This window comes from Micromys minutus (genome assembly GCF_963924665.1).
Source record: "Micromys minutus genome assembly, chromosome: 8".
NCBI classification, from domain to species: Eukaryota; Metazoa; Chordata; class Mammalia; order Rodentia; family Muridae; genus Micromys; species Micromys minutus.
The window spans coordinates 2,525,092-2,545,220 of record NC_137977.1 but is presented as its reverse complement, the minus strand read 5'-3'; the positions used below and the strand labels follow the sequence as shown (position 1 = coordinate 2,545,220).

Sequence of the window (20,129 nt, the reverse complement as noted above, 5' to 3'; positions counted from 1 at the left end):
CCTAGCATCTAAATAACCACATTAAAATTCAAACCTCAACACCCATATTTCCCTGAATGCTTTCAGTTTTTTCAGAACCTGAAACTCTGGCTAAACAAGGAAGAATATTCAACATGTGTATCCTGCCCCAGCAAGCATTTACTGCTGTGGGGTCACTTTGTCGAAGTGGGAAAGTTATTTCCTTTTCTGAGTCGCCCTCTGGGTTGGCAGCCTTTTCGTTCTTGGCTTTGGTCTGTGAGAGCTCTCTGGACTATTACCAATGTGTTGAGTCTGTAACTCCAGACGGAATATTTGAAGTCAGGAAACGCCAGTGTGGTGGGTCATAACGTGTCAGTCTTGGAGAATGTAGACATGTGGATGCTTTTTAGATTTGCAGGCAACTGGTCTCTTTTTATTTACAGACACAGTACCAAGACAGGGCCCTTTCCCTTCTTTAAGGCATTTTTGCACCCTTTTCCCATTGTTAAATAATACTGAGCTCTCACCTGGGCATGGTGGTAGTCTGCATAGAGAAGGAGGCAAGAGAGAAAAATCCTGTTATTTTTCCCCCAAAGAGGATCCATGGAAACGCTAGTCAGTAGATTGAGATGGGTACTATGGTAGGTGTTGAGATAATAGTTTTTCAGATATTAAATCAATCCTGATTACCAACTTACTTAAATACTGTGTTCCTTAAAGCAAGCAAACTAGCAGACACAAAATGACTCGCTGTTTGAGATGGGGCCCTTGTTTTTTCCATGACCCAGTGAGATTGATTACCTGTACATTGAAATAAAAGTCAACTTTGGTTTGCCCAAATCATTTGAAGAATAGTGGTGGTGTTACGTCAGTTTCAGATTCGGAGGAAGGCTTTGAACAAGTGCCAGATAGAAAAGCAGAGGCAGTGGCTTCCTGGGAGCATTCGACCTGCAAGTTAGCAGACAGCCCACAGCAGCAGCAATGAACTTTCTCAGACAGACTTGGCAAATGCTGGTCTTGTAGATTTTTTGGCTGTAGAATTTCAAATCTCCAAAGAAATATCACATATCATATTTAGTAATCTAGGGTAGTATAGTCATTAAAAGTAACATTATCCTCATTAACAGTATGGCTTTAGGTAACACATTTGTTAGGTACCTTGATACAACACATTTGTAATTTGCATTGATGAGACGAGATCGTAAGATAGACGCTCTGAGCTGGGGCTATGGCTCAGTTGTTAGGTGCTCAGCAAGCACCACGAAGCCATGGATTCCATCCCTGGCACCACATAAGACGAACTTGGCAGTTCCGGCCTTTTAGCCTAGCACTGTGGAGATGGAGGCCGAGAGAGCAGATGTTCAAGGCTATCCTCAGCCACATAGCGAACTTAAGGATAGCCTAGGCTATATAAGACTTCATATTAAAAACAAAAAAATTGAAAGTACAGTTTATATCTGATTGTGGAGGACAATTCTACAGTTAGAAGTTAGTAGCCCCCAAATTAGGCCCTTGATGATTCTAATTTCTTTCTTTATGTTTTAAAGATTTATTTATTATATATGAGTACATAGTAACTGTCTTCCAACACACCAGAAGAGGGCATCAGATCTCATTACAGAGGTTGTGAGCCACCATGTGTTTGCTGAGATTTGAACTCAGGACCCCTGGAAGAGCACTCAGTTCTTTTAACCACTGGTCCATCTCTGCAGCCCTCTAATTTCTTCTGATGTAATTCTTGTTCCTCATCCCCTCCCTCCATGTCTGGCATCTCCTTCCTTCTCTGATTCCTCTCCCTCTTTTCATTTATATAGAAAACAAAGGACCTCCCTTTGGGGGATGTCCTTCTCTTTGCCATCCATCCATCCATCCATCCATCCATCCATCCATCCATCCATCCAACCATCCATCTATCCATCCATTTTGTGTGTGTGTGTGTGTGTGTGTGTGTGTGTCTGGTTCTGGTGGTGGTTGACTTCTCTAGAATGAAGCAAGCAATAGCATATATAATCTATACATGAAACTTTTCAGTATATTTAGTATCTGTGTCTTATTCCTTATCTGTCCTGCCCTTTGGTGATCATTTTCAGAATACAGATATGACTATTTATGATCTGACAATATGCAGCTTTGCCAGATTAATAATGTCGCTTTAGGTTGTTGACTAGATCGTAGTTATGATTTTTGTTCATATCTATGCTTGTTTTTCTGTATAATTGGGAAATCTAAAACAAGAGTAACATGTTTTTTGCTTGAGTTTGTGCTTGAAAGGGTGCTTGTCTGGGTGGTAGGGCTTGCTTTGCTCTGACTACATCATGGATAATGGAGTAACTGTGCATTTTGACCAGTTTATAAGCAAAGGTCAATTTCTTGCCTATGGTAATTAGCTTGGCTGATTCTAGGCTTTTGTATGGTCTGGTAATTTCCCATGAAAGAATATATTTAGAAGAAAGGAGTTCATTCTTAGAAGTAGATTCTTTTTCCTTTTCATTGAAGACTGTTTATTTTAAAAGTGATTTATCTTTCTCTTTTAATAAAAAAAAACCCTCTAAAAGGCAGTTTAAAAACACAAAGTGAAGCTTAAGCATGGTTTGTTTGAAGGGGGCAGTGTGTGACAAGCCACATAGAGTGGGAGAAAGCCTCAGCTAATAATACCAGTGGACACTTTGGATCCGGTGTATGACATTGGAGACTGAGCCCTCTGTTGCAGCTTCCAGGGAAATCCCGTTTGTGTTTTGGTAGCAAGAAGAAGAAACGCTACTTTATAGGAACCCATCTTTAAAGCTTGTCCTTACAATGTCGGTTTTTTTTTTTTCCAGACCCCAACTGTAAACTTGAAGACAAGATTGAAGATGGGGAGGCAGTAGACGGCAAGAAGAGGCCTGAAGACGGGGAGGAGCTGGAGGAGGACGCTGTGCTCAGCTGTGACAGCTGCCTCCAGGTGTTCGAGTCACTGAGCGACATCACTGAACACAAGGTCCATCAGTGTCAGCTGACAGGTAAGCAGTTCGAATCCTGCTCCCGCCCCCATGCTGCTGCTGACTCTCCTCTCCCACTTTCTTCCTTTGCGCGCCTCCTGCCTCTGATTATTTTGCTCTGTCCAGTTGAAACCCTGCGAAAGGCAAGCAGCGGTGTGGAGATGTGGTGAGGCCCTTGTGTTGTATTCGTAGCCAGCCTGGGATGCAGACTGTTTTCAGCGGGGGTGGGTAGACACTCCTGACTAGATGTGCTTTTAAAAAACTTCCAGAATGGTTGTCTGAGGGAGCCCCCATGTTGAAGTTCTTTAGAGTATGAATTAGGTATGTGTAGATTTATAAATATGTAAATACACACATGCAATTTTGCATACATTTTGTCCTGAAATGTTAGGAATACAATTGAATATTAACTAAAGTAAAACAAAAACTCTTTTAAATATTTTCTAAGTTTGTTAACATCTATTAACTTATTTTAACTTAAATATTATCTCTTCAGAATAACCTCTGAACCTGCTCTAAGTCAAATACCTCTTTGTATTCTTTTCAATGATGCCACACTCAGCTCCTGAGATTCTTTGGTTGTTACAGTTCTGGGCTATTGTTCTAGTTTCTTTGCTGTTGCTGTAATAAAAAGCTGTGACCAAAGGCAACTGTGTATTTCATTGCATAGCTTATAGTCTGTCAACCTGAGAAGTCAGAGCAGGAAATCAAGGCAGGAACCTGGAGGCCGGAACTGAACAAAGAGTACTGCTTAACAGCTTGCGCTCCATGGCTTGCTCCGTCTGTATGCCTGTTGCACCCAGGACCACCTGCTCCACAGTGGTACTACCCACAGTGAGCCGGGCAGACTCATCAGTCACAAATCAAAAAAGTGCCCAACACAGTTGCTTACTGGCTAATTCCTATGCACATATTTTCTTAAGGAAGACTCCCCCTTTTCCAGATGCTGCTACTTTGTGTCAAACAGACATAAAACTAGTCAGCACATGTATCAAGTGGAGGACTTCACATAGAAGCTCCCACTTAACTATGTCCCTAACCTTACTACTTAATACCTAAACACTGCACTTCTCACCCAGGGCTTCACTTCCTGCCTCTATCATTAGACTTTGGCTTATGAAGGGCTGGACCTGTGTCTTCATCCTTGATGGGCTGAGCCCAGCATAGTGTTGGGGTACTCCTGAGGTGCCATGACACTCTGCTATGCTGTTCACTGGAGGAGGAAGATGTCACACCCCACTGAAACACAGCATGTGCAGTGTAATGACTGAATAAAACTAAAACTTGTAGAATATATTGATCCTCAGAATATAGTTATCTTTGATATCTGTGGATTTGGTGTCTCTCAATTCTACCAACTGCTCATCAAAAAGTATTGGAAAAAATATTTTGTTCACAGGTAGAGTCTATTCTTTCTTTTTCTTGTCCTTATTCCCTATATAATATGTATAACTGCTCACCTAACATTTATATTGTAAAGCTGGTAATAGAGACAACTCAGAGTTTACAGGACTGTGTGTATTATATGCCATTCTGTACAAGGGACATCTGTGAATTGTGGTGTCCTCTAGGGAACTACAGCTGATCCCTCATGGTCGGCAAGGGTGAGCAGATACCAGGCAGGGATGTACTACGTGTGTTGCTTGGCTACACGACCATGGACCACATTATGTTTTCCTCCCTATTGTCTACATGTCATATTTCACTCACCGAAGCCACCAAAGCTCCCGTGTTGCTGTGGGTGGATATTTCCTTTTCCGCCTCTCTCCAAGCGCAGTCTTTCTTTCGCTAAGGATGGTCAGGGAATGCATTTCGCAGACAAGTTGCTCTCCAACTGTTTTCCTAGAATATTTATATTTGTGTAAGATTTTAATGGGTGTTTCATTTTAACAAGGTTTCCTGAGCAGATTATTGTGGCAGCATTGGATGGAATCCAGGAAAACAGAGTTCATTATTAAAGTGCACTGTGGCTCATCTCTTCAATAGGGGCGTGCCGTGAGCAACTGCAGTCTTTCTTGCAGGAAGGGCCTCCTTCTTAGAATCATCTGTCCAGCATCCTTTCTTTGACATGGTGTATCCTCGGCTGTCCTGCACCTCATAGAGATCTCCCTGCCTCTACTTCCTGGATGCTGGGAGTAGAGGCGTATGGTTAGAATGATGTGCATTGACTGTTTATCTGCTTTTATAACTGAGATTTTAGGGCAATTTGTATTGTAGTATTATTTCAAATGTACGAAAAGATTTTGAGGCATTTGAAGAACGCTGTATTATTGGCTCACGAGTCCTTATATTCTGTCTTATTTGTCTTCTCATTTCTTCTCTCTTTTGTCTTCCATTGCTTACCATGATTTTCTTAGAATTTGAGTGGTCTCAAAATACTGCCCCCCCAGAATGCAGCTTGTGTATTTCCTGGGGACACATCCTGCCCCCTAGAATGCAGCTTGTGTATTTCCTGGAGACCCATCCATTTTTCTGACTAACATGCAGTTAGGAGATTCAAGAAAGTGAAAATGTGTTTAAAAGCAATTTGATTTTTATCTCGTTATCACTGACACCTGATCTATAATCCATGTGTGAGTCGGAACTCATTGCTCCAATAATGTCCTTTGTAACCTTTCTGTTGTGCCTTCTCCTGAATACAGGATCACATGTAACTTGTAGTAGTCAAGTCTCCTGGGCCTGCTCTAAGGAGGAATTCTTCCTACCTTCCTTTGTAGTTGTGATGAGGGCACTTTTACAGATTACCTGACAGACTTTGTAGGCTTTCCATCTACTAGTCTGACTGCTTCCTCATGGTCACATTCAGATTTTATGCTTGTGCAAGGCTACCAGCCTGATGTCACTTCCTCCTTACTATTTCAGCCTGGATGTAAATAGCATCAGTGCATTCCAGCGACAGCGATGCTAGCACCAAGGACTGGGTTCCCCTGCTGTCTACCTATCATTCAGTGTAACTTACTGTGTCTCCTTCATTTACAGTGCAAGGACACTTCATGGGAAGATAGTGTCATAGCTAACTTCACAGAACTTCAGGCACCGTTGGTCTCCACTGACACACCGGAGTCCTTGTTACTTGTGAATTAGTATTTTTTCTCTTATTAATTCATTTCTTTGTATTATCATTGATTTTTAGTTTACTCACTGATTCATAGTTCACTGTATGTATATATGTGTGTATGTATATGTGTGTGTATGTATGTGTGTATGTATGTGTGTGTATGTATGTATGTGTGTATGTATATGTGTGTGTATGTATGTTGTAGTAAATATTAAAAAATAAAAAAGGTTTATCTCTCTATCGGTCCTGAGGGCTCACTCCTCAGGCCCGATTTTAGTTCGGAGCCACGTGCACCTCTGGCACCTGGTCTGAGCCGCCACCACGGCCCAACTCATCCGCGCAACTTCCTTCCCTGGTGGTTTTCTACTGCCTAATCTCTGCCTCTGTCCCAGGGTGTTTCTCTACCCCAAAAATCCCACATAAATACAACTCTGCAACCCGATAGCTTTTCATACAGGTGTATATATTCAGTTCTCAATCCACAAACCCTCTACACAAGATTGCATTAAATAGACAAAGATACAAATTGCCTTTCTGTATGAGATATTAGACCTATAAAATCCTTAATGTTAATAGCTTTTTAACACCAATAAATCTCACCTGGGTCCAGCTGGTCCTTGGGAAACTCCATGTTGCCACGATCTCTACCCTTTGTCCTCTGACCTCTGACTTCTCTCCACTTCCCCTGCCCCACCCAATCAATGGCTTTTCTTTATTTTACTAATTAAAATGGGAAGGTTCAGATGACATCACCTCTTGAGTACTTGACTGGGCAGCCATTCCTGGGCAAGTGGAATTAACATTAAAATACAAACAGCTTCAGGACAATGTACATATGTATGTATGCATCTTCTGTCTGTTTGTGTATCATCTGGCCATCTATCTTTTCATTATCTAGTTATCTGTCTGCATGCCTATTCATTTATTAATCATCTATCTGTCTGTCCGTCCATCTATCCATCCATCCATTATCTATCTATCTTTGCGCATTGGGAATCAAACACAAGGCCATATGCTGGGCAGGCTCTTACTGCTGTGCTACATTTCCAGCTCTCTGTCAATTTTTTGATCTATTTTCTGTCCTAGATTTAGCCAATGAGAATGAATTCCAACTATGTCCTTACGTGTCTGTTTAATATGCCTCTGTCATTATCAGGGGGACTTGCTTTATTTCTGGGACAAACAAAACCTCTGGGTCATGTTCTTTTATTGTCTAGTTGTGCCCCACAATTAGTGTTGTTTTGGCGATTATTACCGTTTTCAGGTTTTGGTTGGGTAGTGTGATGTCACGGTAGATTTTAGGAAGTAGGGTATTTAGGATTCACAACTTGACTGCTGTGTGCTCAGTGCTACATCTTGTTTATAGAGTTCTATAGAGCTTTCCACTAACTGCACCAGTACATGTACAAATATGCTCCTATGATTTGTAATATACACACAATATGGCCCATAACCTACCCACACTGAAGTGAGCACACCTATACGTATTTTCTTTGGATTCCAACCAAAACCTCACATTTGCATGATAGTTCCAATTCTACCTAAGGTCTCAGGCACACTTTTTTTTTCCTGTCTCTGTTGGTCACTGTCTTCTGGGATGATAAAAACCTGTCTGCTACCATCCTCAGTGTACTGAGTCATTTGCTCGAGCCTAGAATACACATTAAGTAATCCCACATTAGCTGACTCACATAACCGTGATTGGCACGTTAGCCAATTACAGCTTAATATCTTCTGCACTTGGTAAGTCTATATTTTAATGCAGTATTTGCATAGAATAACACTAAATTGGGAGTGTGCAGTGTGACTTTTTGGCAGAGTGCACTTTATCTTTTTCACATGCAGGTTTTCTCTTACTTTACAGTCTTCTCTGCCTGGTCCTCCTCATCAGTCTTCACCCAAAGTCCCCAGGTCTGGAGTTCTGTAACCATGGATTCCTTCAGCGTGCTGTAACTGGGTCTGAACACAGTGATCACTACAAACTTTTTCCTCTGCGTCCCTGTCTTTGGTGTGCTGTATCAAGGGAACTCTCTTGTGCTGTTTGAAAATAGGTTTTGTTTTTGTTTTGTTCTACCACTGAGGGCTTCTGCATGTTCAGCACACAGTGCTGCCGTGAGGCAGACTTGTGGTGTATGAGCCCTCGTCCTTTTGCTGGACACTTCTATTACTTTCCCTTTTCTTCTTTGTTATTCTGAATCAGGTTAAGAGTGGACATGTGTCTTTCTTTGGATTAGTCTGCTTGGGTTGACAGCAGGAGGGGGTGGGGGCTGGGCATCGAGGAGGGTGAGGAGGGAAGGTGGCCGTAGGGACATATCCAAGCTGGTTCCCAAGACGTTTGTTTCTTCCTATTGCTGCCAGCAGTGGGTGACTTCCGGTGACCGCCTTTCCAGGCCAGGGTTACACGCTGTCTTCCCAGGTTTGTCTTTCTTTTGGTATGAATTGATCTTCATGTGGGTGTGTTAAACTTGCCAGTTTGCATACACTATGGTGAGTTTGTTTAATGGCTCTTTCCTCTAGAACACAGACTTTTGTGAAAATTCAGGATCTTCTTATGACTATAACTTACAGTGTGTAGGCCAGGCTGGCCGCAAACTCTGTGCCTCCTGAGTGCTGAGACTGTAGGCATGTGCCGTCAGCTCCCTCCAAGATTCCCACTACATGAAGACAATTAATGAGACACTATTTTTATGTAGAAAGCTAGCGCATTAGATGAAGCCGGTCACTCAAGTAGCAGAGCGCTTACACACGAGCACAGAATCCTGGATGTGCACCAATCAGTGTGGACAGAGCCAGTGAGAAGGGGGTGCCTGCTCTGCTTCAGGCTACGCCCCTTCATTCGTCCATTTCTCCATGTGGTACTTAGGATCAGATCAGGGTTTCATGCTTCCCTTTTGGCTAGTTTGTGGGTCCTTCGGTCTTCTACCCTTTTTTACCCTTTCAGCTCCCTGATAGATAGGAGAGACAAGAAATAGAAAGGGAAGGCGGATATCGGGCTACTTCCTGAGGTTCAGGGTGTTAGGTTTCTTGGGGGAGAGTTTGATCTCTGCTGTCAGGGTATCTAGTTTCTCCTCAGCCCTTGGTGCCCGGCTACTTGACAAACCTCAGAGAACAGCACCCAGCCACCATTGGGCCAACCAGTTGCTCCAACTGGGGCTCTAGCATTACATATCTTCTGAGAAGTCTTCCAAATTCCAAATGTCACGTGCTCACGAAAACTATTACAGCTGGCAAAATTCTGCCCCCGCTAGAGCACAAGGCAGATCACACTCAGCTACTGTCCATAGTATGAAGTGGCCTCGTATCTCCACAGCCAGGATTAAAACTAAAACACATTCCTATAATTTCTGTCTCTTTTTTTTTAATAAACTAAAAATTTTTACAATACAATGCGTGCCTGGCAAGGATTCCACCACGGAGCTATTCCCCACCAATCCCGTCTGATTTTAATAGTATCTGCTAAACATTTTATGGTATAGGACAGCTAATATTTATGGTTAAATACTGATTTTATTCCTTTAAAAGTAATGCAATTTTGGTCTCTCTGGATCTAAGGCTTTAAGAAAGCTGGGGTCTGGCCTGCGTTCACATAGCACAACATTTTAATCAAAGTTCAAAGAACAAAAGTGACTTACGGAATGAATCATGTCAGAAAAGGACAGATCTAATGGATTTTGTTTCTGTGTACACAAAAGGAGTAAATAAAACCAAGGGGAAAAGAGTGATGGTGACAGTGGTGGTGGTGGTGGTAGTGATGAGTGTGTTTCTCACCTTGTGTGATGAATGCTAGTGTTTTTCAGTTTGTGGGTTGAGACCTCTTTGAGAGGTCCAAAGGGGTTGCCTAAGACCATTGGAAAGCACATTTGCATTGTGAATTTAATAGCAGCAAAATTCCAGTTATGAAGTGACAATGAGAGTAATTTTATGGTAGGGGTCACCACAACATAAGGAGCTGTATTAAAGGGTCACCACACCGGGAAGGTCGAGAGCCACTGCTGAATGTATTTGTATTGCTGGGTGGGGGATGTTTAGGGATAGAAAGCCGGAGTGGAAGGCCAGAGAGGGAAGAGCAGAAATCCCAATAACTGCATTAGGTTAGTGTGTGAGTGGAAATTTGCCTTAGCTGGAGGATGCCGTCCAGTCTGCGCAGGAGAAGATTAAAGACACGTGAACAATTTTAATTAAGAGCGTGATGTTATTCCTTTTGGTGGAAGTTGGGGGACAGTGCCCCTGAGTTATCTTCCAGCTGCTGTAGTAAACTCTCTGGGAACCACCTGTTCTTAAAACCTCTAGACAGACAAAGCTAATGTAGCAAGACCGGAATTAGCGTCTCTTCATTTCTCTCAGATCCACGCCTATGCTGCGCTATTTTTTCACTGGCTTGGTGTTTTAGCTTTATCCATCCTGTTTGTGTCTTTGTTACCTCTGGTTCTTTTCCATTCTCAGACTCTTAATGTCCTTGCCTCTCCCCACCCGCTTCCTCTTCTGTGCCTGGCATAGACTCATACAGAATTCCCAGTTGTCCTTTGATCCGTGTGGACTCATTCTGTTAATCTTGTTACCTCTACTTAGCTGCTTGGCTCTGCCCAGGTAGACGGCATCCTGGAGGCATCTCACTGTGTGAGGAAAGTGAGCCTGAGTGGTGTGTTCCAGGAAATCTAGAGTAGAATTAGGTAAGAAAGTAGCCACATGTATCCTGGATGTACAAAACAGAAAGCAGGTGTCTGATGGTCTGAGGCATCTGGGGTCACCCACCCTTCTGGGGGTTGCTGGGTTGTTCTGTGTGACAACCAGAAAAATCCTGCCTTGGCTGGCTCTTTCTCTTGACTGCAGGTTTCTTGGTAACTTTATATTTTTCCCTTTGGTGACTTTTGTCCCCAGATATGATGCAGATTCTCTTACCAGTCTGCCTCAGTGGACACTCTATCAAAAGACTTTAAATCCTGGAGGAGCTAGCCTGAACCAAGCCAGTCGAGGTGATGATCAGGCCATGAGATACCAGTGTGGTCTCAACTGTGGTGCCGGAAAGGATGGAAGGATGGAGGAAGACACGCGTGTGCTTTAGGGAATCTGGGTCTTAGGAGTGTTTCCGAATGTCAGTGCTGTTTCTGAGAAGCAGATTGATCTAGAGTTTGAGACACCTGTGTGGATGAGGCTTCTTTTCTTTGTCCCATGGTACTGTTATTTTTCTCTTTTCCAGCCTGTAATCCGGCATGTATAAGTAAATTACACACCATCCTTGCTTGAAGGCCGAGGGACAAAGGTGAAGACAAATTCAAATCCCAGTCTTCTGCTGGAGGAATAGGCGCAGCCACCTGCCTGGCCCCATCCTTGCTGTGTGTTCCTGGAGGCTGGCAAGGGGGGGGAGGACTCAGCCCTCCAGTGCTGTTGGGACTCTGATGCAGAAGACAGATTATCAAAATATATATTTACAGAAGGAAAAGCACCGAGAACCTTTCATTGTACTAATCCACAAACCCTATCATTTCTTGCCAGCTCCCTCAGGGGGCGGGGAGGGCTTCGAGCCAGAGGAGTCTCATCACACGACTCAACAAAGCTTTAATAGCAGGGTGCTGTGGCAAAGGCTGAGATTACGGGACTTTATTATGCTTACAAAACGGAGTAGGAACCAGCATTGTAAATCATCAAGACTAAGCTACACTTAACGGGATAAATGTGTAAAGCGCATTTGGTAACACGGTTTGCTCCTCGTTCCGAGTCCTTCCTCTCTTGTCTTCTGCTAATTTGCAAACTTGAGCTGTCTGTTGAGTGCTCTTTCACATCATTAATGTGGATTGCTTGGGTGCATATGCAGAAAATGCCAAGTGGATGGTGTCGGTTAGTCGCCGGCGTCCGCCATGCTGTAGGCAGTCCACTAAGTAGGACACAGGACAGGAAGGGGATGTGTTGGTGAGAACACACATTTGCAAATCAGATTCACAAAGCTCTAGCCAGATACGAAGTTCCTTTTTCATCCCTCTCTTCCTTTCTGGTATTTGAAGGTTTTGACAAATGAATACATGATCACAGCATTTAGAGCATTTCTACCCCTTTTCTTTCTGTTCCAGCTCTTCCCATGACCTCTTTCAAATTCATTACCATCACCGCCACCATCATCACTTTGCATACAACCCATTGAGTCCATTTGTTGTGCTTATAGGTTTGTATACTTAAGCATGACCTCTATGGCTTGTGTACCATCCCAGAGGGTTTACCCCTGGGGAAGACTACTCTCCCTCTCAGGATTCACTGCCTGCCCTCCTCCCTCCCTCACTCTGGTTCTTTCTTCCTGACATGCTGATCTCAGGGAAGTGCTGTACGGCTGAGCTGTGTCTCCTGTCCATGCTGTTGCTAGTCTTGTTAATCTTGAGGCTGAATCTCCCTAAATTGCTCGCTGATTAACCAAGGCTGGCTCCCATCTTGAGGTCCTTCTGCCTCAGCCTCCAGGTAGCTGGGGTTCCATGTGTGATCTGCCTGTTGATCAGTTGTGTTTGAGCACAGTGTTCCCGTATTGGTGTAGGTTTTGAGGAGAGTGGATTGAGCGCATGGGTGGCTGTTATATAAAGCAACCTGATGGTTGGCTTTGTTTTCGAAGTTACACTTTCTAGAGCCTTTGCACAGTTTTTGAGAAACTAAAGCCTTCAGTCAGATCACGGAACATTGTGATAACTGTTTTGCTTTGTCCAGAGAGAATCTTTTAAAAGTGAAAATGTGTCAACAGGTATCTGTAGCTATGGAGAGTTAAATGCTAGGTGGTTCCTCTTATGACTCTAGTTTTGATGGCAGGGCAGTGAGGGAAATGTGACTTTGTAGAAGTATATTAAAACTGCATTTAAAACCCATTTTTGCCAATATTTTTCTCAGAAGATTGTAAGTTGAAGTAAGCTATTCAGAATCAATGCACTATTTGAAAAGTTTAGTTCATAGTAATTGAATATGAGGTATTGTAAGATTTGTCTGCATATTTCCATATTAAACTACATTAATTCGTTATGTTTTATTCATCATTTTTATAATGATGATTATATCATACTAATTAAGGTAGTATAGGTTTTATTTTTAACTTCCCTTTTCTTAGATGAATCATGACACTCTACCAAACTGGTCGCATAGCCACACATTTTCCCAAATGCCTTGTTGAAGGCAGTGTCCTGGGCCTCGTGGATAGATGCCTTACCAGGCTCTTTGGTGTGAGCGTCTCAGTGTGGCGATGGTGCCTTTTAAACCTTTTATGACAAAAAGTATGTATTTTCATGTGCTTTTACTGGTGCCCCCCACACATGCACATATGCATGCATGCACACAGAGTGTGGACAGAAGTAGAAATGGAGAAATGATGTAAGCATGAGATAAGCATAACTTTCAATGACCTTGCAATTTAAGACTCCCAGGCTGCCACCTCATTGTGCTCATTCATTCCATTGCCATTAGACCTGAGGAGACACACCTCACAAATCAGTGAAGAGCAACGACTGCTTGTCCACAGTAGGTGTGGCCTGGGTCTTGTCTGATTTTCCTGCTATTGCCAGTGTTGTTCGACTGACCTTTGACCTGCCCAGATGAAATTGTCTCCTTCTCCCCCTCATCCATGCAGTAGCTGATAAAATTTCTGCCAGGAGTGCAGGGCAGCCGCCATTTTCTTGTTTAAACGTCACTAGCTTGCAGTGTTTCGCCCTGCGCGTTTGAAGTCAGTTGTGAAAATCTGAGACCTAAGTTAAATTAGTTAAATAAGGTGGTCCCTGTGTTCATTCCTCTGAAGAGACCAGGCTGTACCCTTCTGAGAAGAGGCTCACAAGGTAGAGAACAGGAAGATTTGTGCTAGGACGTAAAAGTTTCATTAGATGCCCATCATATGTCCATATGAATAATCTCAGCTGGAATCTCATTCACCTCAGTTTTGAGGCAGGCTCTCTTATTGGCTCGAAGTAAACAATTAGACTGGACTGGTTGGCCAGCTGTCTCCAGGGAATCTCCCTTTCTCTGCTTCCCCAGTACCAGGCCCACAAGGTGGATCAGGGCTCCTGGCCTTTTTATAGGGGTTCCTTGGATGGTGCTCAGAGCCTGGGCTGTGTAGAGTGTCCTCTACCCACTGAAGCACCTCCTCTATCCCTGAAGTGGCTGATTCTGGACAGCGTCTTCTCTGGTCGTAACTATTCAGACGCCGAGCTCTACCCTGGACTCTGAGCTCTCTGCTTCACAGACAGCTCCTCCTTGTTCATCACAAGCCCCGCAACATGAGGGCAACGCGAGAGTCTCTGCTGCTGCCCAGTATAGAGGAAGTGCTTCAGCCAGATGTGTTATCTTCATCCACCAGGGCGGTGACTAAGTCAGCTATGATTTAGGAAAGAGTAGCCCATAATTGATTGGCAAGTGAACTCCTTTCTCCGGTTTGGGGAGCCAGTTCACCTTTTACCTGCTTTTAACAGTAAACTCTTGTTATATCAGCGATGGTGTCATTTGCTATAGCAGATTCAAAATAAGTATGACGTTGTTTATAAGATGTGTGTGTGTGTGTGTGTGTGTGTGTGTGTGTGTTATGGTTGTTATAGGACAGTTTGGAGAGGTTGATTCTCTCCTCTTACTGTGTGAATCTTGGGGTTTGAATTCAGGTTGCCAGATTCTCCGACAAGAGTCTTTTCCACTCTACATTCTGCTGGCCCTTTCTGTTTATGTATTGGTTTTTTAAGAGCAGAGTTTTAAGAAGTAGATGTTCCTTATCTGCTGCTCTCAAGTAAACATGCTTGTGAAATCGATACTGAGATTCCTTTTGTCCTTAAGGCTCGCAGAGTGGCTTCCATGATGTAACTGGGATTAAAAGGAGCCAGGCCAATGAGTTATGTTTTCTTACTGTACGTGATGATGCATTACATATATTAGCTTTATTAAAATCAAATAGCTCACATGCTCAAAGGGCAGCTTAGAAAACCATCAAGTTCTGTGTTTCTAAGTTTCATCTCTTGCTAGGTGTTGATCCTCTTCAGCCTGTTTTTCTTAAGTTGTAGATCACAGGAGCAAGCAGGAGGCTCCAGAAGGCTGACTTCACTGAGTAGAAAATGAATGGTGCATTCACTTAGCACTAACAAAAAACCCGAGTGGACTCTGGCCAGTAGGTAGAACTATATTTACATTAATATGTTCTCAGATTAACTTGAGTATGTAAAATGGTACTTAAAGACTGTTACAGTTTCAGAAAAGAACTGAATGAATCTGTGTGTTCAGAAGTCTTGCCTGTGAACATCTGCTAAAACATAGTAGTTTTATAAAATGATTTTCCTTTCATTGTACAACCGAGAGTGAACGTTATGATCTAATCACTGTATAATTGGGAATGAATATCTAGTGATCTGTCTGGTTTCAGCATTTATTTGCCCCAAACTTGTAAATAAAATGTCAGAAACATAAACCATGGGAGAATATCTTTAAGAACTTCTAGCCTGCCCTTGATGCCCATTGCTGGTGATTAAAGCTGTCAGTGTGTCCCTATGGATTTATGTAAAAATTGTAAACCAAGATCTGTATTTGGGATGTGAAAGCTGTGCATCTTTTGTGGGGAAGATGAATTAAAAGAGACCCACAATTTCCAAGTCCGCTGCATTCGGGCTGCCCACTGTGAGCACAGGGTTAGGCCACGTGCACAGAAAGGCTCCCTTCCCATGTCGCCCCTTCTAGGTGTGAAATCTACACTATGCATCGAGACGGTGAAGATTTCATTTTTTTGCCCGAGTACACTTGCTTCTGTTTTAAAGGTCATTCCCCTTAAGATGCTGGTAACTGACATCTCTTCGCTTTTAGACTATGGGTTGCTAAAGAATCTATGAAAAGTAGACGCACTCCAATCCTGCTCTTTGTGCTAGGCTCCTGTCTGGGGAGCCTGTCCTCAGGGATTAGCCCAGGTGTCACAGAAGTCAGTGACCTCTTAATAGGTCTTGGAGACAAAAGTGGGAATCCTTCTTCCTTGCGCCCCGGGGCTTGGTTTCTTTAAACTTCAAGGAGTTGGACTGGGAATCTCCTTCTCTCCTTCAGCTGTACCTTCAGGGGAAATTGATCGATTAGAAGTGATTATTCCACCGACTCTGAAACCTTCCCCTTCTTCTTTGTTCCAACTGGAGCTCAAAGTTTAAAGGGATCATGCCTCCTGGGTGAGCCGTAGGTAGATTACTGAGTAGAACTCTTTGAACACACATTAGAACTGCCAAAAAATATATTCATAACAGTAGGGAATATCTGAAAGCAAAAGGGGTGAGGAAACATTTGTTTCAGTATAATTGTAACGTAATTAAGTGGAATATTTTGGGGCACATGATTAGCTGTTAGAACGTAGAATCAGAGGAGCTGGTCAAGCCAGGAAAATAACTGGATCAGCACAAGGAATGGACAGACAGCACGCTGAGGGTAGGAACTAAGCCCCTAACAGGACTGATGGCAGCTGCAGAGGACTGGTGTGGTCACATCCTCTGTAGGCGCTGCAGGGGTCCAGTCACTGATGGCTTGCATTGTCTTTAACAGCAACAAAATTATATGCGTGCAGGTATATTGTTTTGCGTGTGCAGGTACTTTGGATCAAAATGCATCAAATATGCCTACATTGAGTTTTTTTTTTTAATATAATTTTGACTCTACCCTCTATTTCTCTAACTGTCTTTGTTGACTCAATGGCCAGGTTGATGAGCTCCCGCAGCCTCCAGCCTTACAGGACACAGAGCAGATGGTGAGATGGCTATGTTCAAGTGCATTCTCGCTTTGATCCTTGAGAGATGCCCATTTCAAAGTCAGATTTTCTCAATGAAATTTCAATTGATCTGGAGACACATCTATTTTCCTGCCTGCTTCTCTAGGTGATAAAGGCAGGCTGCTTCACTCTGTGTAGCTTTCTTGGAATGGAGCCAGTTATAAAGTCCTCAGTGCTCGGAGCCCTCCCACGTCGAGGGTCCTGAAAAAAGGGTGGTTAGTCACACCTGGGTGGGGTGTTGATTACAAAAGCAGAAAATCACCTCCCAGCCTGTCTTCCCATCATTCTCAAAAACACAGACGTATTATAGACAAAGTTATTCTTGTTCAATGATTTGAAATAATAACACACGCTTTTAGGAAAAAAAATCTACTGTGGGTTTACACGCAATGCTATATTTTTTGGTTGTATCAATAAAACATTTTTCACTTAATTTATGAATTATTTAAAGTGTGTATTTTTATTACTCAAACTGCCTTTAAACTTAACTTTCTATAGTCTAATTTATGAAAACGTTCCCCATTGTAATTAACTGATCTGGCTGGCAATCTCCTGAGTGTGCTTTTGTAATGTGTTTGAAATCTGTCAAAACTATCATATACCTATTTCTTCTATTTAATTTTATTTTCTATGAAAAATATTTTCTTTTTACCAATGTTTTATGGTTACTATAAAAAAGCCATGTCTGCTAGCTATACAAATTGGTTTAATATTTCATATTTGATATTTTATATTATCATGTTTTCAAAGAGAGATCTTTAAAGTTTTTCCTACACATGAGTGCACATGAACATTTGCATTGTGGGTACATATCTATGTAGTACCCTTCCTGTTCAGACTCCTTTCTTCCTGTAGCTTAGCACTCTCTCTGGCCCTTCCTGTTCTCATGTTTTTCTCACTTAGCCTTCCTTCCATTTGCTAAGGTTCTTTGGTCAGGGCACAGATGTTAGGCCAGTGATTCTCAACCTTTCTAAATGCTGAGACACGTTAATACAGTTTCTCATTTTGTGGTGAGTCTGTCTGTCTGTCTGTCTGTCTGTCTGTCTGTCTGTCTGTCTCTCTCTCTCTCTGTGTGTGTGTGTGTGTGTGTGTCTGTCTGTCTCTGTCTGTCTGTCTCTGTCTCTCTGTGTGTGTGCGTGTGTGTGTGTGTGTGTGTGCGTGCCTGTCTATCTGTCTCTGTCTGTTTGTGTGTGTCTGTCTCTCTGTGTGTGTGTTTGGCTGTTTCTCTCTGTGTGTGTATGTGTCTGTCTGTCTCTGTCTCTCTGTCTCTGTCTCTCTCCCTCTCTTTGTCTCTCTCTCTCTCTCTCTCTCTCTCTCTCTCTCTCTCTGTGTGTGTTTGTGTGTGTGTGTGTAAGGGTTGTAGAAGCAGATCTGGACATGGCAGTTCTTGCTGACAGAAGAGAAAAAGTAGAGTACTGAAGTGGAACAGCAGCATATCACCTGGGCAGCTCCTCATTGGGGAATCTCAGAGACAGAGGGTTCATGTGTGCGTCAGCTGTTTATTGCTGTGTAACAAAGACTCGGAGTTTCTGCAGATGAGGATGTTGGGAGCAGGATGCCCGGTAAATTCTCACCTGAAGTTACCTAGGAGATTGAAATGAGGTGCCTGTCAGGCTTGGAGGGTCCCGGTTTGAGCTCAGTCACTGGGCTTCTGATTATGAGGCCTCACTATCTGGGAATCCGTGGAGGAAAGCACATAATATAGTGGGGGGCTTTCCACAAAGAAAGCAATGAGAAGGGGAAGGAGAAAGAAGAGTAGGTCGTGCTGAGGAAGACTGGAGGAGAAGGAGGTCGTGATGAAGGGGAGAAGAAGGAGGAGGAAGAGGCAAGTGGAAGAGGATGAAGAGAAGGAACAGGAGGCAGATGATAGGAGGGAGAAGAGAAAAGGAGGGAGGAGGAAGAAGAGAGGAGGAGGAAGGATAAAGAAGAGAGGAGGAGGGAGGAGGAAGAAGAGAGGAGGAGGAAGAGAGAGGAGGAAGAGGGGGAACACAAGGAGGATGAGGAATGCAAAGAAGAGGAGAAGGAAGAGGGAAAAGAGAAGGAAGGGAATAGGTGTGAAGCAGCCACATGCCTTCCTAAGTAACTCCCTACTCTAGCAACTAAGGTAGAGTATGAACTCTGGGCTGATATGAAAGAGAATCACGTAGGTTTAAGATGGAGGTGGTAGCGGTCACTGGGGCTATACTGCAGGTTCATGACGGCAATGAACTAGGAAGAGGAGTTGGATCTGTGACAGAAGCCATGTTCAGACCTTCCGTGTGAGGAAGGTCCTCTGCATTTCAAGTATCCATTATGTGTGCATATTCATGGGGAGATGAGTTAGCAGGAATTCTCTGTTTACAAGCACCGTGAAGTCAAGGCAGGAATTGTTCTACATTCTAGAAGGTTTTATTGCAGTATTAAGCTTAGAGATGGATGGTTGTTTGATAATTACTGTTTTGAGCAGCAGGTAGCTAGGGCAGGTTGCATGCATGGAGGTGAACATGTGTGTGCCCAGTGGTCTATACTGTACAGAGCAGGGTAGGCTGTAGAGGAATTAGAGCGAGAGTTTTAGATAGGAAGCTCCTGCAGTTTGTGGGCGGGAGGGCGGGCCATGCCCTGGCATAGGTGAGGAAGACCACACAGTAACTATAAGGCAGCACTGCTAAGGTGCACCGATTGGATGGTGGTGGGCATGGGAACAAGGTGGCAACTGTCCCAGAGGCCCTATGATGGGGCTGCAGAGGGCCACCACTCCACACAGCACTTCAGTGTGTTCTGGGGATCTGAACTAGTCCTCTTGCTTTCGTAGTACCTCCCAGTTCATGTTCTGTTTTTTTTTTTTTTTTTTATGCAAAATATCTGCTCAGGTTGGTAAGTACCTGAGAGTTCTGTTCTGAATAGAAGGCTCCTGTAGCTAGGGCCATTTCAGCAAATGGTCAGGAGTACTCTGAGTCTCTGCAAAGGGGCTCGCACAAAGGAGGGAGTTGGCTAATGCTCTTTTCTTTGCAGAGATGGGGATTTCAACAGCAAGAGCCTACAGCCTCACTGAAACCCAGCAAATTGATTCTTCACTCCCAGAGGATTAGATCAGCACTCTCCCGACCCCTCACTGTCTGCCCCCTCCCTGGTCTTCCTCTTCCTCTCTGTTTTTACTAATGTCTACCTGTATGGGAAATCTTATTATTAAGAAATCATTAGTTTTGACCAGGAAATGCTACCCCCTTCCCCTCCCCTAAGCTGAAGAGAGAGAGAGAGAGAGAGAGAGAGAGAGAGAGAGAGAGAGAGAGAGAGAGAGAGAGAACAATGAAATTACCAGGCAGATTTAACTCATGGCTTGGAATCTGTGACCATCTTGTGAATCTTACAGGCCATTTTTATGGCTGCTGTTTAGACTGCTGCTTTTCCATCCCCTCTCTTTGTATTATTT

At 43.4% G+C, this 20,129-nt stretch overlaps 1 protein-coding gene across 2 annotated transcripts in view; it reads left to right on the top strand.

The window, feature by feature from the left end:
- The window catches only part of ZNF521 (zinc finger protein 521), a 274,124-nt gene that overhangs the window by 27,275 nt on the left and 226,720 nt on the right, over positions 1-20,129 (top strand). For both annotated transcript variants that reach the window (XM_080920018.1, XM_080920017.1), the window contains one exon: positions 2,778-2,957. Coding sequence is in view for 1 of the 2 variants with exons in the window: in XM_080920017.1 (XP_080776143.1) it covers positions 2,778-2,957 (180 nt within the window). In the remaining variant the exon portion in view is untranslated. The remainder of the gene's footprint in view (positions 1-2,777; positions 2,958-20,129) is intronic.